At 37.2% G+C, this 27263-nt stretch overlaps 1 protein-coding gene across 1 annotated transcript in view; it reads right to left on the bottom strand.

Annotated features, from left to right (window-relative positions):
- ITGA8 (integrin subunit alpha 8) overlaps positions 1 to 27263 on the bottom strand; it is a 287595-nt gene that overhangs the window by 182952 nt on the left and 77380 nt on the right. The window contains exons 3-5 of the mRNA XM_066280756.1: positions 19064 to 19164; positions 15416 to 15539; positions 800 to 861 (exon numbers count right to left, since the gene is read on the bottom strand). Coding sequence (XP_066136853.1) covers positions 800 to 861; positions 15416 to 15539; positions 19064 to 19164 — 287 coding nt within the window. The remainder of the gene's footprint in view (positions 1 to 799; positions 862 to 15415; positions 15540 to 19063; positions 19165 to 27263) is intronic.

The raw sequence follows: 27263 nt of genomic DNA, 5'->3' as shown, positions 1-27263 counted from the left end.
AGTTTTTGGCCCTGCCGTAGGTAAGCAATTTATCTGTATATTTAATACTACTATACAATTTAGCAGACATGGTCTTTTGAGCCTTGGCAATAAAATGAAAATTCAGTTTCTATTTATCTCAAGGCCACAGTAATGCCTATTTTTTCCGCATATATTTCAACCCCACCCATCTTAGGAGAGAGAGCAAAAACTCCAGACTAGCTAATACAAATTTTCTCTCCTACGTGCAGCCCTACCTTCCATATCCTGTATTCTTAACTTTCAGTGGGGAAAAAAATAAAGACAAAGATTTTGATGAAATTAATACTACTTTTAAATCCATAGAAACTTTGTCTCCTATAGTCTTACTAGATATCTCTGTTTTTAATTTTATGGGAGAATATGTAAATTTTAACACATGTCAAATCTAATGTGTCAATTACACAAAGAGATAAAATAATTTATAGATTCTTATGAGCTTTTCAGAATCACATATCTCTATGGACTTTTTGAGATTTTTTTTTTCATTTAAAAACAATAATCCCAATTGGTAGGAAGAAAGACTTGTTTTTCATCAGAAATATTTTTGTACTATTTAATAGGTCATCATATGCACAGATTACTTTAACAGAAATAAAGAGTGAACAACAACAACAAAAATGTAAAGAAGTTGCCAAAAGAGGCTAGATACATACCTAAAGTTTCTTTTGTTGGTGGTGGTTACTGGAATGTGGGAGTAGAAATGAGAGGCAGAAGGTAAAAGAAAAAAGATCAAATAGATAAGATAAATATTAGAAGCTCCAAGACCAAAAGATTTCACCTTATAAAAATCCAGACTAAATCCTGCTTGGCAGTAACCTTGACCTTCAGGATCAGCATTACCTAGAATGATTAAAATATATATTTTAATAATCCATTCAGAATATTCTATTGTTTTCTCTGTATACTTCTAAATTTAAAATGATCAACATGCGGTTTATATTTATTTCTAAATCCATTTCTAGTAATTTATTAAACATTTCAATCTATTTTCCTGTCCCAAATATCAACGACATTCTATACTAATATCCAAAGGGATAACTAATGTCCCTTGGAGTCATTATATTGGGTTTTACGACTCATGCTTGTTTGAAGAAATAAAATCTCTAATTCTCAACTATTTTCTAAGTGGTAGTAATGTGTTTCCATGTTTTCCACATGTTCCTAGTGAAGCCAGACATGTCATTCTTAAAGGCAATGTCCCATTGAGAACGGAAGAGATAAAACATGGTCACCTGAGTGGATGCTTTTCGCTGGGGCAACCAACAGGAGTTTGATAATCTCTAAAATTCTATTGTCATTAGTAAGGTCAGTTTGGAAAATTGAATTTCTGGTTACACTGAATCTCACAGGGACAATGCAATGCTAGTATTCACGAAGAGAAACTCTCTGGTAATAGTTTATTTTGTACTCTAGCCAATACAATTCACTAACTGAATGTCCTATAGGACTTTATTGTACAGTTTTTTAAACGATAGGTTGGCCAACATGTGGATTCCTTGGATATTGTTATAAAAGTCTCTAGGACACTTTGATCAGGAATTTACCACCTGTCACTTGTTCTTTAAAGGACTTTCTACAACTCCTAAAGTGCTGAAATTAAAACCAAAATGCAGTTTAGTAGGGGCAGTCTCAATCATAATACAGTTACATAGAAACATGTAAAAATAATTACTTCTTTCTTATCAAGGATATTCCCAAGGGAATACTAAAGTAAGAGGAGAGGAAAGGAAACGCACATCATCACAGGAAAAATTTACAGGCTGAGCATGTGTCTCTTCCAGGAGCTTTTGAAATAGATCTGGTCTTTCCAGCTTTTCCTAAAACATTATTTTATTTTTTTGGTTATTACTTAGCTAATTTTAGTATTGTCATCATCCATTCATTCCAGATGCTCCTTTTATATTTAAAAACACTTTCTACTTCATACACTATGGGGTTTCTTTTAATAAGAAGATCTATTTTTAATTCAATTGTTAATTAATGCTTCGTGGTTTTTAAGCTATGTTCTTTTTTTTCTAGTTTTAAGGTATACTTAATATATGAAAAAATTGCACATTTGAATATATACAGTTTGGTGAGTTAGAACATATGCATACACCTGTGATATGACCACCACAGTCAAGGAAATAAACATATCTATCACATCCAAAAGATTTCTTCTGTCCTTTTTTTTTTTAATTTATTTTTACTTAGAAAATTAAATTTAACAAGGTGACATTGATCAACAGAGCACATAGCTTTCAGGTAAACATCTCTATAGCACTTGAACTGTTGATTACATTGTATACTCAACACCCAAAGTCAAGTCATTTTTCATCACTGTATATTTGTCCCTCTTTCCTCCTTTCTCCCCATTTTTTTAAAACAAAAACTTATAAGATTTACCCTTTTAACAAATTTCCACATTTTCTTTTTTTACAAAAGCTTTTACTTTTCAATTACAGTTGACATACAATATTGTATTAGTTTCAGGTGTGCATCCCAGTGATTAGACATCATATTACTTACTAAGTGATCATCCTGATAAATCTCATATTCATCTGACACCATAGTTTTTAGAATATTATTTACTATATTTCCTGTGCTGTACCTTACATCCCCATGACTATTCTGTAACAATCCATTTGTATTTCTCAATCCCTTCACCTTTTTCACCCAGTTCCCCAATCCCCTTCCCATTGGCAACTATCAAAATATCCTCTGTATCTATGAGTCTGTTTCTGTTCTGTTTGTTTGTTTTGGTTTTTAGATTCAATTGTTTAAAGGTATTCATTAAATGCCATTTTATTGTTCATATATTTGTTCTTTTTTCCCCCTTCTTTTTCTTTTTTTCCCCCCTTCTTTTTCTTAAGGAAAACCTTTTAACATTTAATGTAATGCTGGTTTGGGGCTGATGAACAACTTTAGCATTTTCTTTTCTGGGAAGCTCTTTACTTGTACTTAGATTCTAAATGATAACTGCTGGGTAGAGTAGTCTTGGCTGTAAGTTTTTCCTTTTTATCACTTTGAATATTTCTTGTCAATCCCTTTGGCCTGCACAGTTTCTGTTGAGAAATCAGCTGACAGTCTATAATGGGGGCTCCCTTATAGATAACTCCTTTTCTCTCGCTGCTTTTAAGATTCTTTGTCTTTAAGCTTTTGCATTTTAATTATGAGGTGTCTTGGTGTGGACTTCTTTGGGTTCATCTTGTTTGGGACTCTTTACACTTCCTGGACTAGTATATCTATTTCCTTTGCCAAGTTAGAAAAAGTTTTCTGTCATTATTTATTCTTATAAATTTTCACTTTCTTACTTTCTCTCTTCTCCTCTGGCATCCCAATGATGTAAATGTTGGTACACCTGCGGTTGTTCCAGACGCTCCTTATAATACCTTTATTTTTCAGAGTTTTTTTGTTATTCTGATTGGGTGTTTTTTGCTTTCTTCTATTCAAAATTGCTGATTTGATTCTTGGCTTCATCAACTCAATTGTTGATTCCTTATAAATTATTCTTCATCTTAGTTAGTGTATCCTTCATTTCTGACTGGTTCTTTTCTCTAGTTTCCATGTCTTTTTTATGCTGAAGTTCTCAGTAAGTTTATCTATTCTTCCCGTAAATTCATTGAGCATCCTTATAACCAGTCTTTTGAATTCTGATTCTAGTAGATTGTCTTCATTCTGTTTAGTTCTTTTTCTGGAGTTTTGTTCATTTCATTTGGGACATGGTTCTTTGTCTTCTCACTTTGGCAGCCTACCTATGTTTGTTTCTATGTATTAAGTAGGGCAGCTATGTCTCCTGGGCTTGGAAGAATGGCCTAATGTAATAATATTCTGTAAAGTCCAGTGGCACAGTCTCCTTGTTCACACAAGCTGGGCACTTCAGGTGTACCCACCCTCATATAGGCTGTGTACTCCCTCCTGTTGCGGTTGGGCCATGATTACTATTGGTACCTCAAGGTGAAGCATTTACCCCTAGGCTGATCAGCTACAAGGACTGGCTGTGACCACCATGTTGGATCAGCTGTGCATGGCCCACCCCAATGAAGGGGGAGGACTTACTTCAGCAGGACTCTGGTGCCTTCTGAGTCCATCCTTGAGTCTGTTGTTTGTGGAGGTAGTTGGGTGGTTCTTTGACATGGTCTGAAGCTGTCCACTGGGTACTGTAGCTCTTGAGCCTCCTGGGAGGTACAGGCCAAAGTCAGCCATTGCCTGTGCTCTTCCCAGGGACACCTGGTGTGAGTTACATAGTGAGCTGCAGATGGCTGTTGCTTGTGCTGGGCTTGGAAGTGCCCAGGAGAGGCCAAGCTACAAACCAAGGCTAGCTGCTGCTAGTGCCAAGCCTGGGCCACTTAGCAAGAGTATGGGGCACCCTGAGGCCAGATTCTGCTTGTTTGAGAGATTTTAGGAAAGTCTGAAGCATAAAAAAAAATTAATGGAAACAGCTTGAGTGGGCCTGCAAGTTGGAAGGGGTGAGATCTCAGGGAATCACCAGAGTTGGGCAAAAGTGTGAGCCTGGTTGACAGAGACTCAGATATAGCACTGCTTTCTAGCTCTGTGGGGAAAGGGCTCTGAAAAGTAACAATGGCCTCTGCCAGGACTCTGTCCAGGAGAAAGCTACCCCTCCGGCCCTTGCTCTGATGCCAGAAAATTCAGAAAGGGAGAGATGGGAAGCATCAACTCTTAGCTGCAGCACCTTAATTATTCATTGATTGATTTCTCATATGTGCCTTGGCCAGGGGTGGGGGTGAATCCAGTTGAACCAGTGACCCCTTTCTCAAGCCAGCAACTTTGAGATCAAGCCAGCAGCCTTATGTTTCAAGCCAGAGACCTTTGGGCTCAAGCCAATAACTATGGGGTCTTGTGATCCCACACTCAAGGTGGTGACCCTGCACTTAATTTGGCGACCTCACACTCAAGCTGTTATAACCATGCTCAAGCCCACAACCTTGGGATTTGAACCTGGGTCCTCAGGCCAATGCTCATCTACTGTGCCACTGACTGGTCAGCAGAGCTGTTGTTTGTTAATATCATCTCCCATTTCATTGGCTGCCTTGTTTTGTTGTTGGTTTATTTTGCTGTGCAGAAGCTTTTTAGTTTGATGTAGTCCCATTCATTTATTGTTGCCGTTACTTCCCTCACCTTTGGGGTCAAACTCATAAAATGTTTTCTACAGCGAAGGTCCATAAGTTCGGTGCCTATGTTTTCTTCTTTGTAATTTATTGTTTCAGATCTTATATTTAGGTCTTTGATCCATTTTGAATTAATTTTTGTGCAGGGGGACAAACTGTAGTCAAGTTTCATTCTTTTGCATGTAGCCTTTCAATTTTCTCAGCATCGTTTATTAAAAAGGCTTTCTTTCCTCCACTGTTTTTTACTCCTTTTTTAAAAATTATTTGTCCATCTATATGTTGTTTTATTTCTGGGCTTTTGGTTCTGTTCCATTGGTCTGTATGTCTCTTTTTCTGTCAATGCCATCTGTTTTAATTATTATAGTGCTGTAGTATAATTTGGAGTCAGGTAATGTGATACTTCCAGCTTCATTCTTATGTCTCAGAATTGCTTTGGCTATTCAGGCTTTTTTATGTTTCCATACAAACCTGGTGCTTTTTAGTTCTCTTTCTTTTAAAAATGACACCAGGATTTTAATGTATCAATAGGTTGCATTTAGTTAATATGGCCATTTTATCTGTGCTGATTCTTCTAATCCATGAACATAAAATATTTTCCATTTCATTGTGTCTCTTTCCATTTTTTTCAATAATGCTTTGTACTTTTCATCATATATTGGTCTTTCACATCATCTGTTAAGTTTATTCCTATGTATTTTTGTTGTTGTTGTTGCATTGAAAAGGTATTTTTAAGTCATTTTCTGAAGTTTCATTGGTTGTGTACGGGAAAGCAGCAGTCTTTGTATATTAATTTTGTATCCTAAAACTTTATTATATATGTTTATTGTTTCTAAAAGCTTTTCAGTGGAGTCTTTGGAGTTTTCTATGTACAGGATCATGCCATCTACACAAAATAATAACTTTACTTCTTTCTTGATATTGATGCTTTTTATTACTTTCTCTTGCCTGATTTCTCTGGAAAAGACTTCCAATACTATGTTGAATAAGAGTGGAGAGGGTGGGAGCTTTGTCTTGTTCTTGATTTTAGAGGAAAAACTTTCAGTTTTTCACCATATAATATGATACTGGCTGATGAATTTTTATATTCAACCTTCATTATGTTGAAGTGATTTCCATCTACAACCATTTTATTGAATGTTTTAAATATTAATGGAAGTTGTGTCTTAAAGAATGCTTTTTCTGCATCTGTTGAGAAAATCATATGATTTTTGTCTTTGTTTTGTTGATGTGGTACATTGTGTTGATCAATTTGCATATGTTGAACCATTCTTGTGCTCCTGGAATGAATTCTCCTTGATCATGATGTACAATTTTTTTTTAATTCAGTGAGAGGAGGGGAGGCAGAGACAGACTCTTGCATGTGCCCCAACAAGACTCCACTGGCAAGCACACTAGGGGGTGAAGCTCTGCCCATCTGGGGCATTGCTACATTGCTCAGCAACCAAGCTCTTCTTAGCACCTGAGGCAGAAGCCATGGAGCCATCCTCAGTGCCCGGGACCAACTCAAGCCAATCAAGCCATGGCTGTAGGAGGGGAAGAGAGAGAGAGAGAGAGAAGCAAGAGGGGGAGGTTTGGAAAAACAGATGGGCAATTTTTCTGTGTGCCCTGACCTTAAATTAAACCCAGGAATTCACATGCAAGGCAATGCTCTACCACTGAGACAACTGGCCAGGGCCTAGTATAATTTTTAAAATATATTGTTGTATTCGATTTGCTAGTATTTTGTTAATGATTTTTGTATCTGTATTCATTAGAGATATTGGTCTGTAGTTTTCTTTGTTTTGTATTGTCCTTGCCAGGTTTTGATATCAGGGTTATTGTTGGTCAAATAAGTTTGTGAAATATGACTTTTATGTTTGCTCACTTACAGTTTGCATTGGGGGCTGGGTAGTGCCAGGTATATGTGGTCTGTGAAATTGCAAATTACCTTCCTGCTCTGCTTGGGAAGGGCCATTGTTTTGCTAATGTTTGTTGGAAGAGAGGTTTTTATGCCAGAACATTTTTGAAAAGAGAAGAGGCAGAGAAAGAAGCCATGTTTGCAGAGTTAGAGAAGAGAGAATGCAGAGTGCTGAGGAAGAAGCTAGTTTGTGCAGAAAAAGAAGAGGTGTGCAGATGGGGAACCAGAGGTGAGGGGCTTTGTGAACCCCTCTGAGACTGGTGAGGCCTTTGATTCTAAGAGAAACCAGAGAACATTCTCCTGGTTGTGGAACCAGAAAATGTGTCAGGGCTTTGGGAGCTCTGAATGAATGAAAGGGAAGTGTTTTCCCTGTGTGTTGCTCATTGGCCAGTGCAAGACTTTAATAAAGGAATGGCCCATCATTTTTTGGCTCCACTGTTTCTTTATAGTCTGCTCAAATTTAATGAGAAGCTGCATGTGCATGGCCATGATGGCCATGACTACTGGCCCTACAGTTATGTTGTCCTCATAAAATATGTTAGGGAATATTTTTCTTCTTCTATTTTTTGAAAGACATTGAGAAGATAGGTGCCAGATCTTCTTGGAATGTTTGGTAGAATTCACTAGTGTAGCCATCTGGTCCTGGACCTTTATTTTTTGGCAGGTTTTGATAGTTATTTCTACTTCCTTTCTGCTTATGGGTCTATTTAGGTTTTTCACTTCTTTGTGACTCAAGCTAGTAAGGTTGTATAGTTCTAGGAACTTATCCATTTTTTCTATTTGTTAAGTTTGGTGGCATATAATCTTTCATAATACTCTAGTATGATCCTTTGTATATAATGTCTGTGGTAATTTTTCCTTTCATTTCAGATTTTGTTTATATGAGTCCTTTTTCTTTTTTCCTTACTGAGTCTAGCCAAGGGTTTGTTGATTTTCTTTTTTTGTATTTTTTCTGAAGCTGGAAATGGGGAGGCAGTCAGACAGACTCCCGCATGCACCCAACCGGGATCCACCCAGCATGCCCACCAGGGGGTGATGCTCTGCCCATCTGGGGCATCACTCTGTTGTGACCAGAGCCATTCCAGTGCCTGAGGCAGAAGCCATGGAACCATCCCCAGCACCCGGGCCATCTTTGCTCCAATGGAGCCTTGGCTGTGGGAGGGGAAGAGAGACACAGAGAGGAAGGAGAGGGGGAGGAGTGGAGAAGCAGATGGGCGCTTCTCTTGTGTGCCCTGGCCGGGAATCGAACCCGGGACTTCCGCACGCCAGGCCAACACTCTACCACTGAGCCAACCGGCCAGGGCGAATTTGTTGATTTTATTGATCTTTTCAAAGACCTAAGCTTGTTGTTGTATTATTTTTTTTTAGTTTTTTTGTTTTCTATTTCATTTAATTCTGCTCTAATTTTTCCTTTCTTCTGTTGACTTTGGGTTGCCTTTTGTAGGACCAGGGGCCGCCACTGTCACGACCATGCAGGTTCTCATTGGATTCGGACAGGGGGTAAGGAAACAGTGGAGTCAAAAAATGGTGGGCCATTTCTTTAATAAAGTCTCACACCAGCCAACAAGTAAACACACAGGGAAAACACTTCCCTCTCATTCAGAGCTCTTGAAACTCTGACACATTCTCCAGTTCCATAGCCAAGAGAATCTTCTCCAGTTCCTCCTAGAATCAAAGGCTCCCACAAGCCTCAGTAGGGCTCCCAGAGCCACTCAGCTCTGGTTCCCCATCTGCACACCTTCTCTTTCCCTCCCAACATGGCTTCTTCTTCAGCACTCTGCATTCTCTCTGCTCTCACTCTACAAACATGGCTTCTTTCTCAGCACTCTGTCTTCTTCTCTTTTCAAAACTTTCTGGCAAGAAAAATTCTCCTCCAGCAAACATTAGCAAAACAATGGCCCTTCCCAAACAGAGCAGTAAGGTAATTTGCAATTTATTAGACCACATATACCTGGCTTTGCCCAGCCTCCAATGCAAACTATAAGCTAGCAAACATAAAAATCATATTTTACAAACTTATTTGACCAATACCTTTGTTCTTCTTTTTCTAGTTCTTTAAGATGTAATTTTAGGTTATTTACCTGGGATCTTGTTTCTTGATATAAACCTGTATTGATATAAACTTCCCTCTTATTACTGCTTTCACTGCATCCCAGAAATTTTGATGTCATGTTGTCATTCTCATTTGTTTGTATATATCTTTTGATCTCTGCTTTTATTTCTTCTTTGACCTACTCATTTTTTGGAAGTATATTCTTTAATGTTCACATTTTTATAGGTTTCTTTACTATCTTTTTGTGGTTGAATTCTCATCTCAAAGCCTTATGCTCAGAGAATATGCTTGGCAAATTTCAATCTTCTTGAATTTGTGGAGGCTAGTTATGTGGTGTCAGGCAGGTAAGAAATATTTTGCTCAGCCTGTTAAAGATGGCCACTGCCCAAGAGGGGTGGCTGAATGCCTTTCTTGCTTGGAAGGGGTGTGGTTATGCTAATGTGTGTTGGGGGAAGGCTTTAGCACCAAAAGGTTTTAAAAGAAGGAGCTAGGAGGCCATTTTGGAGAGAGTGATCATGTGCTTGTAAAAGGAAGAGCCCATGGTGGAGCAAGGCAGGGAAGCCACATGGAGGAGGCAGCCAAAATTGAAGAATGGGGGAAGGAGAAGCCCATTTGTGGAGGAGAAGGAGATGGGGAACAGAGGTAAATAACACTGGTGAGGTGGAAGCCTTTGATTCTAGGAAAACTCAGATGAGTCAGTGGCTTGGGGAGCCTTGAATGGAAAGGGAAGTGTTTCCCGTTGTGTGTATTTTCTCACCCACTGGATGCAAGCTAGGATTAAAAGAAAATGAAATACCAGTTTTTGGCTCTGTTGCTTCATTACCATGGTCCAAATCAAACCTGAACCTGTGTTGGCCAGGCGGCTTTGATGGCAGCCGTGGTTACTGGATATACATGTGGCTCAAGATATGGTCTATCCTTGAGAATGTTCCATGCACACTCGAAATAATGTATAATCTAATGCAGGGATGAAATGTTCCATAAATGTCTATTATGTCCATTTGTTCTAGTGTGTCATTTAAGGCCAATATCTCTTATTAATTTTTTGTTTGGAAGATCTATCTAAAGCCATCAACGGTGTGTTGAGATCTGCATATATGACTGTGTTTTTATGTTTTTATTTTTAAGTCAGTTCTAAGTGTCTTATATATCATATTTTAATGCTCCCTGATTCGGTGCTTATATATTAAGAAGTGTTATGTCTACTTGATACAGTGTCCCTGTTATTATTATGAAATGTCCATCTTTGTCTTGTTACTTCAGTTGTCTTGAGGTCAGCATTGTCATATATATGGCTATGCCTGCTTTTCTTTGGGTATTATTTGCTTGGAGAATCATTTTCCCACCTTTAACTTTGAGTTTGTTTTTGACCTTGCAGCTTAGGTGTCAGACATAAATTTTTTTTTTTACAGAGACAGAGAAAGAGTCAGAGAGAGGGATAGACAGGGACAGACAGACAGGAATGGAGAGATGAGAAGCATCAATCATTAGTTTTTCATTGCACATTGTGACACCTTAGTTGTTCATTGATTGCTTTCTCATATGTGCTTTGACCGCGGGCCTTCAGCAGACCAAGTAACCCCTTGCTCAAGCCAGTGACCTTGGGTCCAAGCTGGTGAGCTTTGCTCAAACCAGATGAGCCCGCACTCAAGCTGGCGACTTTGGGGTCTCGAACTTGGGTCCTTGGCATCCCAGTCTGATGCTCTATCCACTGCACCACTGCCTGGTCAGGCTGAATTTTTTAATGCACAACTTTTCTAAAACTCCTTTTGAAAATTAACTGACTTTAGTTTTAACACTGTAAATTATTCAAAAGAGAATAAATGACTATGCTTCAGAACAGAAAACTAAAATAGTAATTTCTATATTGAGAAAATAACCAACTTCAAAAGTTTATTTTTTTTTTACTGTTGGTTGCGTTATGTGCCCATCACCCAAAGTCAAATCACTTTCCATCACTGTGTATCTGTCCCTCCTTAGTCCCTCCACCTCACTTCTTCTCTCCAATAACCACTTCACTTTTATCTACGTCCATGAGTCTCACTCAGTCTTATATCCCACTTATGTGTGAAATCATATAGTTCTTAGCTTTTCCTGATTTACTTATTTCACTAAGTATAATGTTTATTTTAAGTGATGATTATAATAGAATGTGGGGTTCTTTCTTTTACAAAGTAATTTTTTTGCTTATAATTATAGTTCATGAGAGCTGAAACAATCTTTTTTTCCTGGAACTTCAGAATATCTGTAAAGTGTACAATTATGTTCCACAATGAACTCAGGAATACAGGGCATCATGCTGGCTGTTCACTACTCCTTCTGAATTCCAAAGTGGAATAAAGGGTGTATGTAAACCATTCCCACCTGATTTCTGACTGACTGTAAGAGCTATCAGTGTGCCATTAATATGAATGAGCCCATTAGCACCCACATTGCTCACAGTATCAGTTGAGGGGGGTTATGGTGTGGAATGAACATGAGAGCGTTCTTTAAATTCTCTTTTGAAAATAATATTGCTGATGTTCCTGTTCTGTGAGACTGACCATATGTCTGCACAAACTGGTTTTGTGTTAATGAACTGTGAACTCCTGAGGAGGACAGGAAGTCAGCTCCTTGGGTGATTGGAGGAAGAAGAAGTACTCATAGTTAGAAAGAGACCATGAGGAATGTGAAAACTACGGATGTGTATTATTAGAGTTGAAAGAATTCTTGGCAATTCATTTAGCTATTCTGCAACTCAACATAAACTCCACTTTTAACTTTGTCAAGTTATTCTTCTATTTAGGAAAATAAACAGTACATAAATTGGCATCATAATGTGTCCATGTAACTCAAGACACAAGCCTACTATAATTTATATTTTTAGAAAACAGTTCAAACTCACTGAAACTCTTTCCCTACAAGTCTAGATGTCACATGCTGTATTTTAATTTGAGCTCTCCCATCAAAGAGGCAGGCAGATACAAAGGCAGATCAAATAGCAGTGACCAGTTTTATAAATAATTATCTTAGACAGCTAGAAGAATATATCATCAAGGCAAGAAGCATATGGAGAATGAGCTCAACAGTTTAATTATAATAGTTTAATGGTATAAGGAAGTATTTTTAGCAAATCATGAAAGCTATGATGTGGATAGGTATAAAAATTGATGAAATATGTTCAGTACTGAATGTCAGCTCTACCATTCATTATCTGGATAAATTAGGGATTTATCTGTCTACCTGACTTTTCTCTTTAGCATAATAATGACAACCTCTAACTCAATGCAGGAGCACAGTGCCTTCAGTGGAACATGACACAAAATATGCCTCTCCTTGCTCTAGTCTGTGCTTGGAAAGCTCCCCACCTCCCTATTCCAACAATCATTTGCTAATTGAAGCCCTTCCCATTGTCCTGTCTAAAAGCTCCTCTTTCCACCTAGACCATGTCATTCCCCTCTCTCTTGACTTGTTATAGTTTTCTTTGTAGCACCTTTCACTACCTAACATTGTTTTAGGAACTTATATACTCTTTAACTTTTTTATTGAGATATGGTTGACATATAACAATGACTTTGTCCAAAGCGTATAACATAATTTGATATATGTGTATATTGTGAAATTATCAGCACAGTAAGTTTACTTAACATCCATCATCATAAGTAGTGGAAGTTTTTCTTTTGATGAGAACTTTCAAGATCTACTCTCTTAGCAACTTTTAAATATACAACACAGTATTAACTATAGTCACCATGTTGTATATCACATCCCTGGGATGTATCTTACAACTGGAACTTCTCCTTTTTGTACTTTTTCACTACCTTCACCCATTTTTTTCCCTCTACTGCCAGCACCACTGGCAACCATCAGTCTTTTTTCTGTATTTATAAGTTTATTGTTTTAGAATCTACGTATAAATGAAATCATAAAGGATTTGTCATTCTCTGTCTAACTTATTTCAGTTACATAATGGCTTCCAGGCCCATCCATGTTGTTGCAAGTGGCAGGATTTCCTTCTTTTTATGGCTGAATAATATTCCATTGTGTACATATTTCACATTTTATTTATCTATTCATCTATTGATGAACACTGAGGTTGTTTCCATGTCTTGAATAATGCAAATAAAGCTGCAGTGAACATGGTGGTACAGGTGTCCTTTCAAGATAGTAATTTTATTTCTTTTAGATAAATAACCAGAAGTGGAATTGTGGAATATGAAATTATTTATTTACATTTTTTGTCTGTCTCCCCTACTAAAATATAAGTTTTTATAAGGCAGGAATTTGTTTTCTCTTGTTCTGTGCTTTATTCCCTAAACATAAAATAATTAATGCTCAATGGGTTCAATAAATGTGGTGAATGATTACACAATTGATTCTTATTATCTACAAGAAACACCAAACCATTTTAAGTAAACTCCTATTTTCACTGACTTTCATTCAGTTGACATTTTTCGTCATGTAAAGAAGTGGCTAATTTATTTTAGTATTATAACAGGAAGTCACAATCTTCGTTGTGCCAAAATCCTCACAGAAAACCATTAAAATGAGCTGTTCCACTCCCAAACATTTAGATCTCTAAATCTCAGCAGTCTTTTTATAACCCTCTATCATCACTGATCCATTCTTTGTCTTCATTGATTTATTTCTGATACTTGCTCATTCTCTTATCCAAAGTAATCTTGAATTTTAAAAATAGTTACTGAAATAGGCAAATTTTATGTATAGTTTTGGGAATCTAATGTAGGATTGAGTGGGGGTTTTTTGTTTGTTTTTTTGACAGAGACAGAGTCAGAGAAAGGGATAGACAGGGACAGACAGATAGGAAGGGAGAGAGATGAGAAGCATCAATTTTTTGTTGCGGCACTTTAGTTGTTCATTGATTGCTTTTTCATCTGTGCCTTGATCGTGGGGCTACAGCAGGTCAAGTAACCCCTTGCTCACGTGAGAGACCTTGGGCTAAAGCTGGTGAGTTTTGCTCAAACTAGATGAACTTACGCTCAAGCTGGCGACCTCAGGTTTTCGAACCTGGGTCTTCCACTTTCCAGTCTGACGCTCTATCCACTGCGCCACCGCTTGGTCAGGCTAATGTGGGATTAAGTCTTAATAAATCAATACCCTGACATAATTCACTGGTTTGATCTTTCTAATGCCATTTTTCTCAATGTGATCTTGCGAATTACCAAAAAAAGAATAAAAATCCTTTGGTTGCTTCCTAATAAATTCCAATGACCTACATAATACATGAAAAAATGGAAGAGGGCACAAGAACATGGAATGTATCAGTCAATCACTAATAATGTCCCAATGTCCTTAGGTGTGCCACCAAGATGCAATGATTAAACAGCAGTGCCCAAAGATGGTACTCGCAAAGTCGCCTGCCACATGAGACAAAGACTCTATTGTAGAAAGTTTTTTTGAAAACAAGGATTAAATACCTAAAGGAGAAAATCATATCGTGCAGATAACCTGAGTCCACAGCTGCCGAAGAAAGCAACAGCCAATAAGGGCACAGGCTGGACAGACCGATTGCATGCAATGTGTCCCCAGGTTCAAGCATGAATGTTAACCTAAAAATACAAGGTCTTTCAAAGTAAGAGGCAACAACATTTATTTAAGATAAAAACACAATAACTTTTTGGGAATGACTGATTCAGGCAAAACTGCAAATAGAGGTCCAATTAGGAGACAAAGGCAGGGATATTATAAGACAGGGAAGGGGAACGATTACATAAATAGAAGGAAGGCATTGTTATCAGCATAGAAAAGCTAATACAGTGACGCTAATTCTCAACAATGCTTTTAATTCTCAGTCCAGTAGCCATCAGTCAGGTAGTCATGATATCTGCTTTCTTGTTATCTTTGCAAACAGTTCTTTAGGACACAATGTTGCTTTAGCCCCAGTCCAAAGGATATTATGCCCTGTTATAAAATTCCAAAGGTTTGAGGCAGTTCCTCCAGAATGGTAGCTCTGGCTACATTTTAAAGTGGCTCCGTTTATATTATTATTAGTTGTTAACACCACTCTTGTGATTAACAAGTAAAGTGGGCAGTCAGTGTTGCTTAGATTGCCTTATGGATTTTGAATACCAACTAAGAGTTTAAGGCCTAAAATAAGAAACCAATCAATTCGCTACAAAATATCTACAACCCAGTCATTTTATTTTTAAAACACGGAAGGGGATCATCAGAATTCCATGTCTTGTCCCTCGTGTCATAGCAAGGTGTCCTATAAGATCGTCAGTGATCTTCACCCCAATCTCTTTCCTTGCCAGTGCATTCTGACATTACCTGCACCATCCACAGCAGAAAAGCCCTTGAGCTGAACTTCAGTTTCAAGAAATGAAAAGAACTTACTGTTCCGACAGGGAGAGTACTCAGCATACGCGCTGAAATTCTGAATTGCTACATAGCAGGTGCCAACTGGGTCCTTCTCTGGTGTGGATTTAAGAGTCCTCCAGTGATATAAGGGCGCACAAGCCTGTGAAACAGCAAAGACAATAAATATTTATTTTTTTGGTGTAGGCTCCTCCTACTCCAATTTGATCTTACCTGATTAATATACCTAACTTTGTGACAAGTCTATGTTAATTATTGGGCAAATTAATTGGCCTCCAGGAAGTACCTCGGTAGTCATAGTTTATTAAACTTCCAAAGCCAATTTGCTAACATTAACGCACCACAGAATTGTAGCAAATTATACATATACAAAGGAATGAGATTTTTTTCCCCAGAGAATTTTAAATTAAATAAAAATAATCTGGAAAAAGTAAATATTTCCTCAAAGAAATGAACTCATACTTTTTAAAGAATTGGATCTACATAAAAGCAAATGGTCATTTAAACAGTGAATGCATCAGTGTGATGCCTTAAAATGAGAACTGGTGCTTTTCTTTGTCTCATTGTTGGTCTTTAAAAAATACTCTCAATTTAAAAGATGAAGATGAGTTTGTAAACCTCTGTTTTGTGGATTTCCCTATTTATCACTGAAAGTGCATCTTATGACTTTTTAAACAATGACTTTTTTTTGGATACACTTAGCTCTTGCCACAGTGTCCTTGGCTTTATTTTTTATTTACTTGTTTTTACTCATGGTGAACCAAAAATTAAACAACATTAAATTAAACACGATTCTTGTGTGCAATGCTCTGGTTGCTTCTTCAGAAGCTTAGATTATAACAAGAGCACAGTATCTGAAAGGATATCAAATGGGAAAGAGGACATATGAAATCCTCTTCAAGTAAATTAAGTAACATTACCTTTGCTAGAAATGAGAGAGGCCATGGAAATAAATGTGAAGGAAACATAGGCACCTTTTTTTTTTTTTTTTTTTTTTTTTTTTTTACAGAGACAGAGAGTGAGTCAGAGAGAGGGATAGACAGGGACAGACAGACGGGAACGGAGAGAGATGAGAAGCATCAATCATTAGTTTTTCATTTCGCGTTGCAACACCTTAGTTGTTCATTGATTACTTTCTCATATGTGCCTAGACCGTGGGCCTTCAGCAGACTGAGTAGCCACTTGCTGGAGCCAGCGACCTTGGGTTCAAGCTGGTGGGTTTTTGCTCACATCAGATGAGCCTGCGCTCAAGCTGATGACCTCGGGGTCTTGAACCTGGGTCGTCTGCATCCCAGTCTGACGCTCTATCCACTGCGCCACCGCCTGGTCAGGCACATAGGCACCTTTTTGACTTGTGTTTTGCTAGCTTGAATACTCCTAAGTGTTCTCCCTGATCAGTCAAGCACTCATTTCTAAGGACACAGAATTACAGATTGCTAGCATGTGGAACCATTGGTTTATCTCTTAATTTGATGACATCATATTTAGAACAAAGCCAGAAAAGTGAAGGCAGGTCCTGATTTTAAATTCCTTTCATGATTCAAATGTGTCCTTGGTATTCATTCCAAGGTATAACTACTTTAAGTAAAAATAACTTAATATTGTCAAATGAGTAAGGTGCTTCTATAATTTCTGTTTTTGGACTTGTTGCTGTATGTACTATGAAGTCGTGGACAAAACCTAAAAATTCTAGGATTCACCTAAGATCCCTTATCTTAGGGCCCTCTTAGTGCTGACAAGTTATGTGCTTAGTACATTTACTGTAAGGTGAGAATGGTGAAGAGTGGGAGGGGTTTGAGCAGTGCACGCATTCACCTGTGACTCTGTCTTAGGCTAGCTGGCCTCACCTTCCCTGTCACCATAGGACACTGAAATGCCATGGAGATTCTTTCCAGTACTTGCTTGCCTTCTGTCAGCTCTAAAATGTTGACCTTTTTATATAAGCTCAGTTTCACATTGATGTGAAACAGACTGATGTGACTGAAGTATTTAGGCTTTGACCCAAACTTAATAAATACATGCACACATTATACCTAAATCTTCAGAATGATACTTCTGTCTGCAGAAATTTGAAGTTCTAACACATAGAGTAGAATTTAACTCTTGATTCTGCTCAGTTTCAGTACTCAAAGAAAAAATATTAACTTGAATATATTCCATATTATCTTATTTCCTATGCATGTTCCTTGAAAATGTAAGCATGCCCCATAATTAACCATTTTTATTATGAACATGGTATATGATTTTATTTTCAATGACTCTGAAGTCTCTACAAATGGCGAATAAATGCACAACAATTATATTACAGATAAATTTTAAGACTTTAAAAAAAACCCAATTATTAATCCCCATAAGTTTATTAGATAGAATTAGCTTTTCAATAGTAATTTATATAGGTCATACACTATTAAAGGATTAAAAAAAATGGCCAATTCTGGAATGTGAAAACTATATCAATGCAAAAGAATTCTACAGAGAGCATATTGTAAAGGCTGTGTTTGTAACTAGAGGGGACTATCTATATTTCATATATTACCTGTTTTATGTCAAAATCTTTTGGGGGCGGTTAATCACACACCAAATAAAACAAGGCATTTTTCTTTAAATACTTATTAAATCACAATTCAGACAGCTTTAAAAATAATGCTAAAAACCAAAGTTATTGCTTTATTGTTGTAAGGAAATTAAAGTCGACAATTAAAAAAATTTCCCCCAACAAAAATTTTCCAGATTAGCTTAATACAGTCATTTATTTCTCAGTAACTTAGAAATGTATCATTGCTCAAAATACTAAGAGAATAGAATCATAAAGTCATATTGTTTTAAAGCTGAAAGATATCTATTTGGGAGTGAGATTTTTTTACTTTAAAAAATATTAATGTATTCAGAGACCCATGTAATTAGTAATATATATATATATATATATATATATATATATATATATATATATATACACAATGAGAGAGGAAGGGATAGAGATGAGAAGCATCAAATTGTAGTTGTGTCACTCAGTTGTTCATTGACTGCTTCTCATACATGTCTTGATGGGGAAGGGGAGGCGGTACTCCAGCCAAGCCAGTAATCCCTTGCTCAAACCAACGACCTTGGGCCTCAAGTCAGCAACCTTTGGGCTCAAACCAGCAACCATGGGGTCATGTTACTGATCCCACACTGACCCTGTGCTCAAGCCGGTGACCTCGGGGTTTCAATGCTCTATCCGCTGTGTCACCACTGGTCAGACAGTAGTTATATTTTTAGGTAAAACTTTCTTTTAGTCCTAAAAATAATTAATGACATCACAGTATATTAACTTTTAATTAATCCTCATAGTAGTAGTCCTATTTGGTCAATTTATATTTTAATCAGTCCTTTAAATGTACCTCTTTAAGCTAGCGCATTTATTTTTCTATCTCTTTTAGTTGTTTTAGAAATACTTGAAAATATCCATTGATCTGGAAAAACAAGCTTTGTTTCCTATGGCTTTAAAATGCTAAAATAGATTGTCTAATTTTAAGCACTCAATTTGTTTCAAAATGCTGATAAGCTTATCTTTGGAAGTCTGACATGTTCTTACATGAAAGGATTTTTGTAAACATGAGTTTTAAAGCATTTCAGTGTCTTTACTTTATTCAGAGCAACCCAAACAAGCCCACAATTCATACTCACCACCACTTTCCCTCTGTGAGATTTCACTGTTGCTCCAAACCATTGATTTGATTTAAACTCTATGGGTTCCTTGGTTCCATTAACTCTGATCTTTCTGTTATCTGACAAGAAGTACATCAATTATTAATAACTTGTAAAACATGGCAGCCAATTAAAAAATATATATAATGATCATTTCATCTATTAAAAATACTTGAAAACAAATTTTTATAAACCGGGGCGTTTCTCTTGGACTAAGTCTAAGCTTGACTTTTCATTTAGAACAATACCAACAAATGACAAGACGTATTTGAACATGACATTTCACCACTTAACTTAAAAGAAGCATTTTTTTACAACTTACCTGTTCACTGTACTGTAAATCTGATGTGTACTCTAACAGTCTCAAATCTCTACTTCTGACATTAATTTATATCAGATAAGAGACCAAACACTTAACTGCTCTGAAGAATTTCAGTTCTTGTACAATAGTGAAACACATGGGAATCTCCCTAACTGAGGAAGCAGCATGAAGGACTGCCATAGTCTTGGTTTTTAACTGAGTAACGTGTGTCCATGCTGCCACAGAAAATAACACCTCAACATAGATATATATGCACATGTCAGCATTAAAAGGGCTGTCTGGGTAGAAACTCAACCCAATTACAACACACTTCAAGTCTTAATAAAGAGCAGATACTTTTTTTCCCCACTCTTGATTCCCAGTTAACATACTTCTCACATGGTTCCGACTACATGGTTCTAACTTAAGGTTCATCAGTAACAGCTAATGAAGTTCCAAAGACATCTGTACTAGGGTACCTTATTGGTATATGTTACCTGAAGTATGCATTTTACTTTTTCCCTTGACTCTATAATAAATGCACTACAAAGTGAACTTTTAACTTCTATCAAATGAGGCCAAAATATACACATAATTAACATTGTATTGAATTTACATATAATTACAGACTTTGAAAAAAGAATAAATTATATAAACTTGATCTTAACCTAAATTTTACATTTTGACATGTTAGAAAATCATAAATTTCCTTCTTAAAATTGGTATGCCTTTGATGTTTCTGGTCTTTAAAAAAACAAAAACAAACAAGTTCTGGAAATTCTTACCCAAAATATACACAATTGGCAAAGAATTAGAAGATCTTGTAAATTACAGCATAAAATTAAAAATATAAATATTGCTATCCCTGGCTGGTTGGCTCAGTGGTTGAGTGTCAGCCCAGCATGTAGAAGTCCTGGGTTTGATTCCTGGACAGGGCACACAGGAAAAGCGTCCATCTGCTTCTCTACTCTTTCCCCTCCCTTTTCTCTCTGTCTCTCTTTTCCCCTCCCGCAGCCGAGGCCCCACTGGAGCAAAAGGCCCAGGCGCTGAGGACAGATCCATGGCCTTCACTTCAGGTACTAAAATGGCTTAGGCTGCAACAGAGCAATGCCCCAGGTGGGCAGAGCATCGCCACCTCGTGTGCAAGCCAGGTGGATCCCGATTGGGCACATGCAGGGCCCTGTCTCTCTGCCTCCCCACTTCTCACTTTAGAAAAATGCTAAATAAATAAATTAACAAATAAATAAATATTGCTATTTGCTCTCAGAACCTTATAAAAGATTATAAAACTCAGAGTTGAAGAATCCTGTCTCCATTAATGGGGTGATCTTGGGCAATTCATTTAATCTTTTGGAGTTTTTATTTCTTCTATAAAATTAGGCCAAAACACCTTTCCCATTTCCTCTTTCACAAGTGACCAGAGTTATAAAGATCACATGAGATAAAGGAACATAAAAATGCTATACAAACTGAGAAGTCATATAATTAGAAACCTATGAACTCAATTTAAGTCAAAGGATTGGAAAGGACCTTGCAGACATACAAGTATAATGTCTATTATCAATGATTTGTGGTACTCAGCAATGAAATTAGTGACACCTCGGAAGATAGTCAATATGGCTTTGATTAAGCCTAGAAAGAAAGCGCTACAATGACTTTGAGATTTCGAAACTACGAAAAAGCAGTGAAAAGAAGGCCAACACCTCAAATTCAAATATACTTATAGAAGATCCCAAAAGAACTTAAGAAAAGCAGACTGCTGGAGGCAAAGACAGAAGCCAGTTCCAAATCTGGCTTTGTTTTGCTAGAGAAAATGATATGACTTTCCCTTAAGAGATTCTTGAGGCAACATTTTTGCTGTTATGAGGGGGAACTGTATAACTTTATTAAAAGTGTAAATTGTGGGTTATTTCTTAGCAACGAATGTCTTCTGGACCAATGAACCTGAACAGGCATTGCCAGGAAGCAGAAATTAAAAGCCTATAATCTCATGGACAGATTATGAGCCTCGAATTCAAACAATAATTGGAGGGAATGACATTAGAGTAATGGCAGCATGAGAGATACCCTTGATCTCTCCTCTTGAAATTTCAACATATGTAACAGCTATAACTCAGCAAAGGAACCCCAGTGGGCTCACAGGCTTGCCCAAAAGATCCATGCACCCAATTGACTAAAGGTGGGAAGGGTAAAAAAATGGAGGCACAAGATAAGATGCATTTGCTTTTGGCTCAGGATAGGAGAGTCCCGAACTGGTCCAGCCTTCATCTGCTGGGGCTCTGGAGAGAAGAGAGACCTTAAGTGACTGGGTCTTCTTCTGCCAGGAGAAGCAGAGAGATTGGGGGGAATGTGGTGTGGTACTGAGCCATATTGGCAAAGCATGGGGTCACAGCCAGTGTTCCCATAATCTGCCACAGCCCAAACTTAGATGGAGACACACAAACACAGAGTGTGGCCCCCAGCCTCCCAAATACTGCCTTTCTCCCCTTGTGAGTACTGAAAATGGTGGAGACATACCCCACAGCTGAAGAATAGAGGTGCTCTGTGTCTGGTGTTCTGCTCTGTTTGGACATAGGAAGGAGCACGTGATGCCTGAGATTGCCATTGCTAAAGCTGTAAAGCCCTCAGAAGTCCCACACATCATCATAACTGCAACACTGCCTCTACCTTTGTGACAGCAGCCTCTCAGCAGAGTTCACCTTGGGATTCTACAGACCTAAAACTTGTAATATAGCACCACCTACTAGAAAAGGATAGGAAAACATCTTGGAATTTTTTTTCTTCTAATTTTTTTAGTTTGTTTTGTTGTAGTTTTGTTTGTTTTTTTATTATAGTTATTTTCTTTCTTGTTATATATTTTCTGTAATTTTTCTCTTTAATTTTTAATTATAATTTTTATTTATTTTTATTTTTTTGTTCTTTATTGCTTGATTTTTTAACAATAACCCTCTCAAATACCCTCAATGCATAAAAAGAAATACCATGATTGCCCAAGTAAGAGATACAGTTCAGAAATAAAATAAAAATCTCCAAGGCCCTGGCCGGTTGGCTCAGTGGTAGAGCGTTGGCCTGGCGTGCAGAAGTCCCGGGTTCGATTCCTGGCCAGGGCACACAGGAGAAGTGCCCATCTGCTTCTCCACCCCTCCCCCTCTCCTTCCTCTCTGTCTCTCTCTTCCCCTCCCGCAGCCGAGGCTCCACTGGAGCAAAGATGGCCTGGGTGCTGGGGATGGCTCCTCTGCCTCTGCCTCAGGCACTGGAGTGGCTCTGGTCACAACAGAGTGACGCCCTGGAGGGGCAGAGCATCGCCCCCTGGTGGGCAAAGCATCACCCCCTGGTGGGCATGCCGGGTGGACCCCGGTCGGGCACATGTGGGAGTCTGTCTGACTGTCTCTCCCCATTTCCGGCTTCAGAAAAATACAGAAAAAAAAAAATCTCCAGAAAACAATCTTAATAACATAGACACTATGGAGTTAAATGATAAAAAATTCAAAATTGAAGTTCTGAAAATACTCAGTGAGATATGAGAAAATACTGATAGGCAACGTAATGAGCTCAGAAAACAAAACAAATACCTCACCAAGGACACTGAAACTTAAAATACAGAGATGAAGAACTCAATACATGAACTTAAAAATGAGCTAGCAAGTTTAGCTAGTAGAACAGGTCAGATAGAGAAGAGAACTACTGACACTGAACACAGGCAACTAAAGATGGTGCAGAGGGAAGAAGAGAGAGATTCAAGAATTTCAAAAACTGAGCTCTATTACAATTGTTTGACTCCATATATAAGAGAAATCTAAGAATAATGGATATTTCAGAATAAGAAGAGAGGGAGAAGGGAATGGAGAGCCTATTCAAACAAATAATTGATGAGAACTTCTCAAGCCTATGGAAAGAGTTAAATCCTTGAATACAAAATGTAAACAGAAATCCTAGTTACTTCAACCAAAACAGGCTTTCTCCAAGGCACATTGTAATAAATATGTCAAAAATCAATGACAAAGAAAAAATCCTCAAGGTAGTTAAGGAAAAAGAAGAACTTAATATTATAAAGAGAAACCTATAAGATTTTCATCAGACTTCTCAGCAGAAACACTATAAGCCAGCCAGAAGAAAGTTGACTCAAACATTCAAAGTACTGAAAGAGAGGAATTACCAGCCAAGAATACTCTATCTATCAAAGTTATCCTTCAGATAAGGAGGAGAAATAAAAACTTTTCCACGCATACAGAAGCTGAAGAAGTTTATCACAAGAATACCCACACTATAGGAGATACTCTAGGGGTTATTCTACTGGATGCAAAGAACAAAACTACAAGGATTGTTCAGCATAAGCAAATCGGTAAACGTAATATACCACACCAACAAGACAAAGAACAAAAATTATATGATACTATCAAAAGATGAAGAAAAGGTATTCAATAAGATACATCCATTTATGTTAAAAACATTCAATAAAATGGGTATAGAAGAAATGTACCTCAACATAATAAAAGCCATATATGACAAACCATATTACACTAAATGGTGAAAAACTGAAATCTTTTCCTCCAAAATAATGAAGTCAAGGCTGCTCACTCTCTTCACTCTTATTCAACAGTACTGAAAGTCTTAGAGCAATCAGGCAAGAGAAAGAAATAAAGGCATTCATATTGGGAAAGAAGAAGTAAATATATCACATTTTTGCAGGTGACATGATACTGTTTATAGAAAACCCCAAAGACTCCACCAAAAAACTATTAGAAACAAGAAACCAATATAGTAAAGTTTCAGAATACAAAATCAATGTACAAAAATCTACAGTGAAACTTCAGAAAATGAATTGAAAAAAACAATTCCTTTTACAATTGCAACAAAAAATAAGATACCTAGGAATAAACTTAATAAAGTATGTGAAGGACCTATACACTGAAAACTACAAAGCATTAGTAAAAAAAAATTGAAAATGACACAATTAAAATGGAAAAATATTTCATAGCCATGGATTGGAAGAGTCAGCATAGTTAAAATGGCCATATTACCCAAAGCAATATACACATTTAAAATTCCAGTGCCCAATAAAATTCCAATGTCATTTTTAAAAGAAATACAACAACCAAAAAATGCCACCAGATTTGTCTGGAACCATAAAAGATGCTGAATAACCAAAGCAATTTTGAAAAGGAAAAAAAAAAAAATGAATGGAACCGAGATATCATACTACCTGACTCCAAATTATACTATACAGCCCCAATAATTGAAACAGCATGGTATCGGCAGAAAAACAGACATAAAGACCAATGAAACAGAATCAAGAGCCCAGAAATAAAACAACATATAGATGGACAAATAATCTTTAACAAAGGAGTAAAAAACAGTGGAGGAAATAAAGCCTTTTCAATAAATGATGCTGAGAAAATTGAAAAGCTACATGCAAAAGAATGAAACTTGACTACAGTTTGTCTCCCTGCATAAAAATTAATTCAAAATGGATCAAATATCTAAATATAAGATCTGAAACAATAAATTACAAAGAAGAAAACATAGATACTGAACTTATGGACCTTCACCGTAGAGAACATTTTATGAATTTGACCCCAAAGGCAAGGGAAGTAAAGGCAAAAATAAATGAACGAGACTATATCAAACTAAAAAGCTTCTGCACAGCAAAAGAAACTGACATCAAAACAAAAAGGCAGCCTGACCTGTGATGGTGCAGTGGATAATGCATCAACCTGGAACACTGAGGTTGCCAGTTCGAAACCCTGTACTTGTCTGGTCAAGGCACATATGGGAGTTGATGCTTCCTGCTTCTTCCTCCTTTCTTTTTCACTCTCAGTCACTCTCTCTCTCTCTCTCTCTTTCTCTCTCTCTGTCTCACTCTCACTCTCTCTCATTATTTATATGAATAAATAAATAAAAATTTTGAAAAAAAAGGCAGCCAACCAAAATGGGAGATGATATTCACAAACAACAGCTCTAATAAGGGGTTAATATCCAAAATGCATAAAAAATTAAGAAAGCTCATTAACAAACAAGCAAACAATCCATTTAAAAAATGAGAAGAAGGCCCTGGCCAGTTGGCTCAGCGGTAGAGCATTGGCTTGGCGTGTGGAAGTCCCAAATTCAATTCCTGGTCAGGGCACACAGGAGAAGAGCCCATCTTCTTCTCCACCCTTCCCCCTCTCCTTCTTCACTATCTCTCTCTTCCCCTTCCACAGCCAGCCAAGGCTCCATTGGAGCAAAGTTGGCCAGGGTGCTGAAGTTGGCTCCATGGCATCTGCCTCAGGCCCTAGAATGGCTCTGATTTCAGCAGAGCAATGCCCTAGATGGGCAGACCATTGCCCCCTGGTGGGCATGCCCGGTGGATCTCAGTCGGGCACATGTAGGAGTCTGTGATTACCTCCCAGCTTCTAACTTTGGAAAAATATAAATAAATAAATAAATAAGAAGAGGACATGAACAGATATTTCTCTCACGAAAATATACAGATGGCCAACAGATATATGAAAAAATGCTTATCTTTGCTAGCCATTAGAGAAATGCAAATCAAAACTACAGTGAGATACCACCTCATACCTCTTAGACTGGCTGTTACCAACAAGACAAGTAATAAGTGTTGGAGAGGCTGTGAAGAAAAAGGAACCCTCATTCACTGCTGGGAGGAATGTAAACTGGTACAGTCATTATGTAAGACTACATGGTGGTTCCTCAAAAAATAGAATTACCATATAACCTAGCAAATCCTTTACTAGGTATCTACCCCAAAACTCGAAAACATTGGTACACAAAGACACATGCACTCCCATGTTCATCGTAGCATGATACACAGTGACCAAGACATGGAAACAACCAAAGTGTCCCTCGATAGAGGATTGGATAAAGATGTGGTACATTTATGCAATGGAATACTACTCAGCCATAAGAAATGATAACATATTGCCATTTATGACAACATGGATGGACCTTGAGAATATTATACTAAGTGAAATAAGTAAATCAGAAAAAACTAAGAACTATATTACTTCACATATAGGTGGAACAGGAATCTGTACTGTTACTGATGAATGTCACCCCATTAAATTTATATTCAGAATAAAATTTTAAAGGAATTAAAAAATAACAAAACAATAATTGACATTTGTCACCAGTTTGGCAAAAATAATATTGTTTACTCTGTTTTCAAGATAATAACTTGACACAGTATTTTGGAAGGGTCATTTGGCAACATATATGAAAAATTTTAATGTTACCTTTTTTTATTTGACCAAGCAATTCAACTTCTAAGATTTTGTTCACTGGCAACAATCACACAAACGTCTTAAGGTGCAGTACAAAGATATTCTTGGTATTATTTGTGATAGCAAAAACTGGACCAATGTAAGTGTTCATCAATAGGAAATTCCAAGAGAAATTTTGCCATCTATAAAATAGACTACTACTATACAAATGTTGGGACATATATGGTATTTTGTATACACTGATACAAAATAATGTTTACAAAATATATTCTTCTTTTTACCTTTTCCAAGGCTTTAAAAAAGTATGGAAGAGTACAAGGACTAAATAAAACAAACATTTATTTTCCCACCAGGTAGAATTTACAATTTTTAAGTTTCTTCACATTTACAAACCTTATAGACCCTCAGTTTCAGTTCCCTCATCTCCTCCTCTCATAGCCACCATTATGAATTAGATAGATGTGTGTACTTCTGGCCATTTAAAAAATAATGTCCGTGAACAATAAAGAAGTTCTTCTGCAAGGGATGGTAATAAATGTCTTAGGCTTTGCAGTCTCTGTGGTCTTTGTCAGTTCTCCTCATTTATGCCCTTTTAACAAAAGGAGTGCATAAATAAAATGTAGAGTAATAGGCTTGGCTATATTCCAACTTTTATTTA

The sequence above is a fragment of the Saccopteryx bilineata genome, chromosome 5 (assembly GCF_036850765.1).
Source record: "Saccopteryx bilineata isolate mSacBil1 chromosome 5, mSacBil1_pri_phased_curated, whole genome shotgun sequence".
In the NCBI taxonomy this organism is placed as follows: domain Eukaryota; kingdom Metazoa; phylum Chordata; class Mammalia; order Chiroptera; family Emballonuridae; genus Saccopteryx; species Saccopteryx bilineata.
This window is presented reverse-complemented; position numbering and strand designations above follow the sequence as displayed.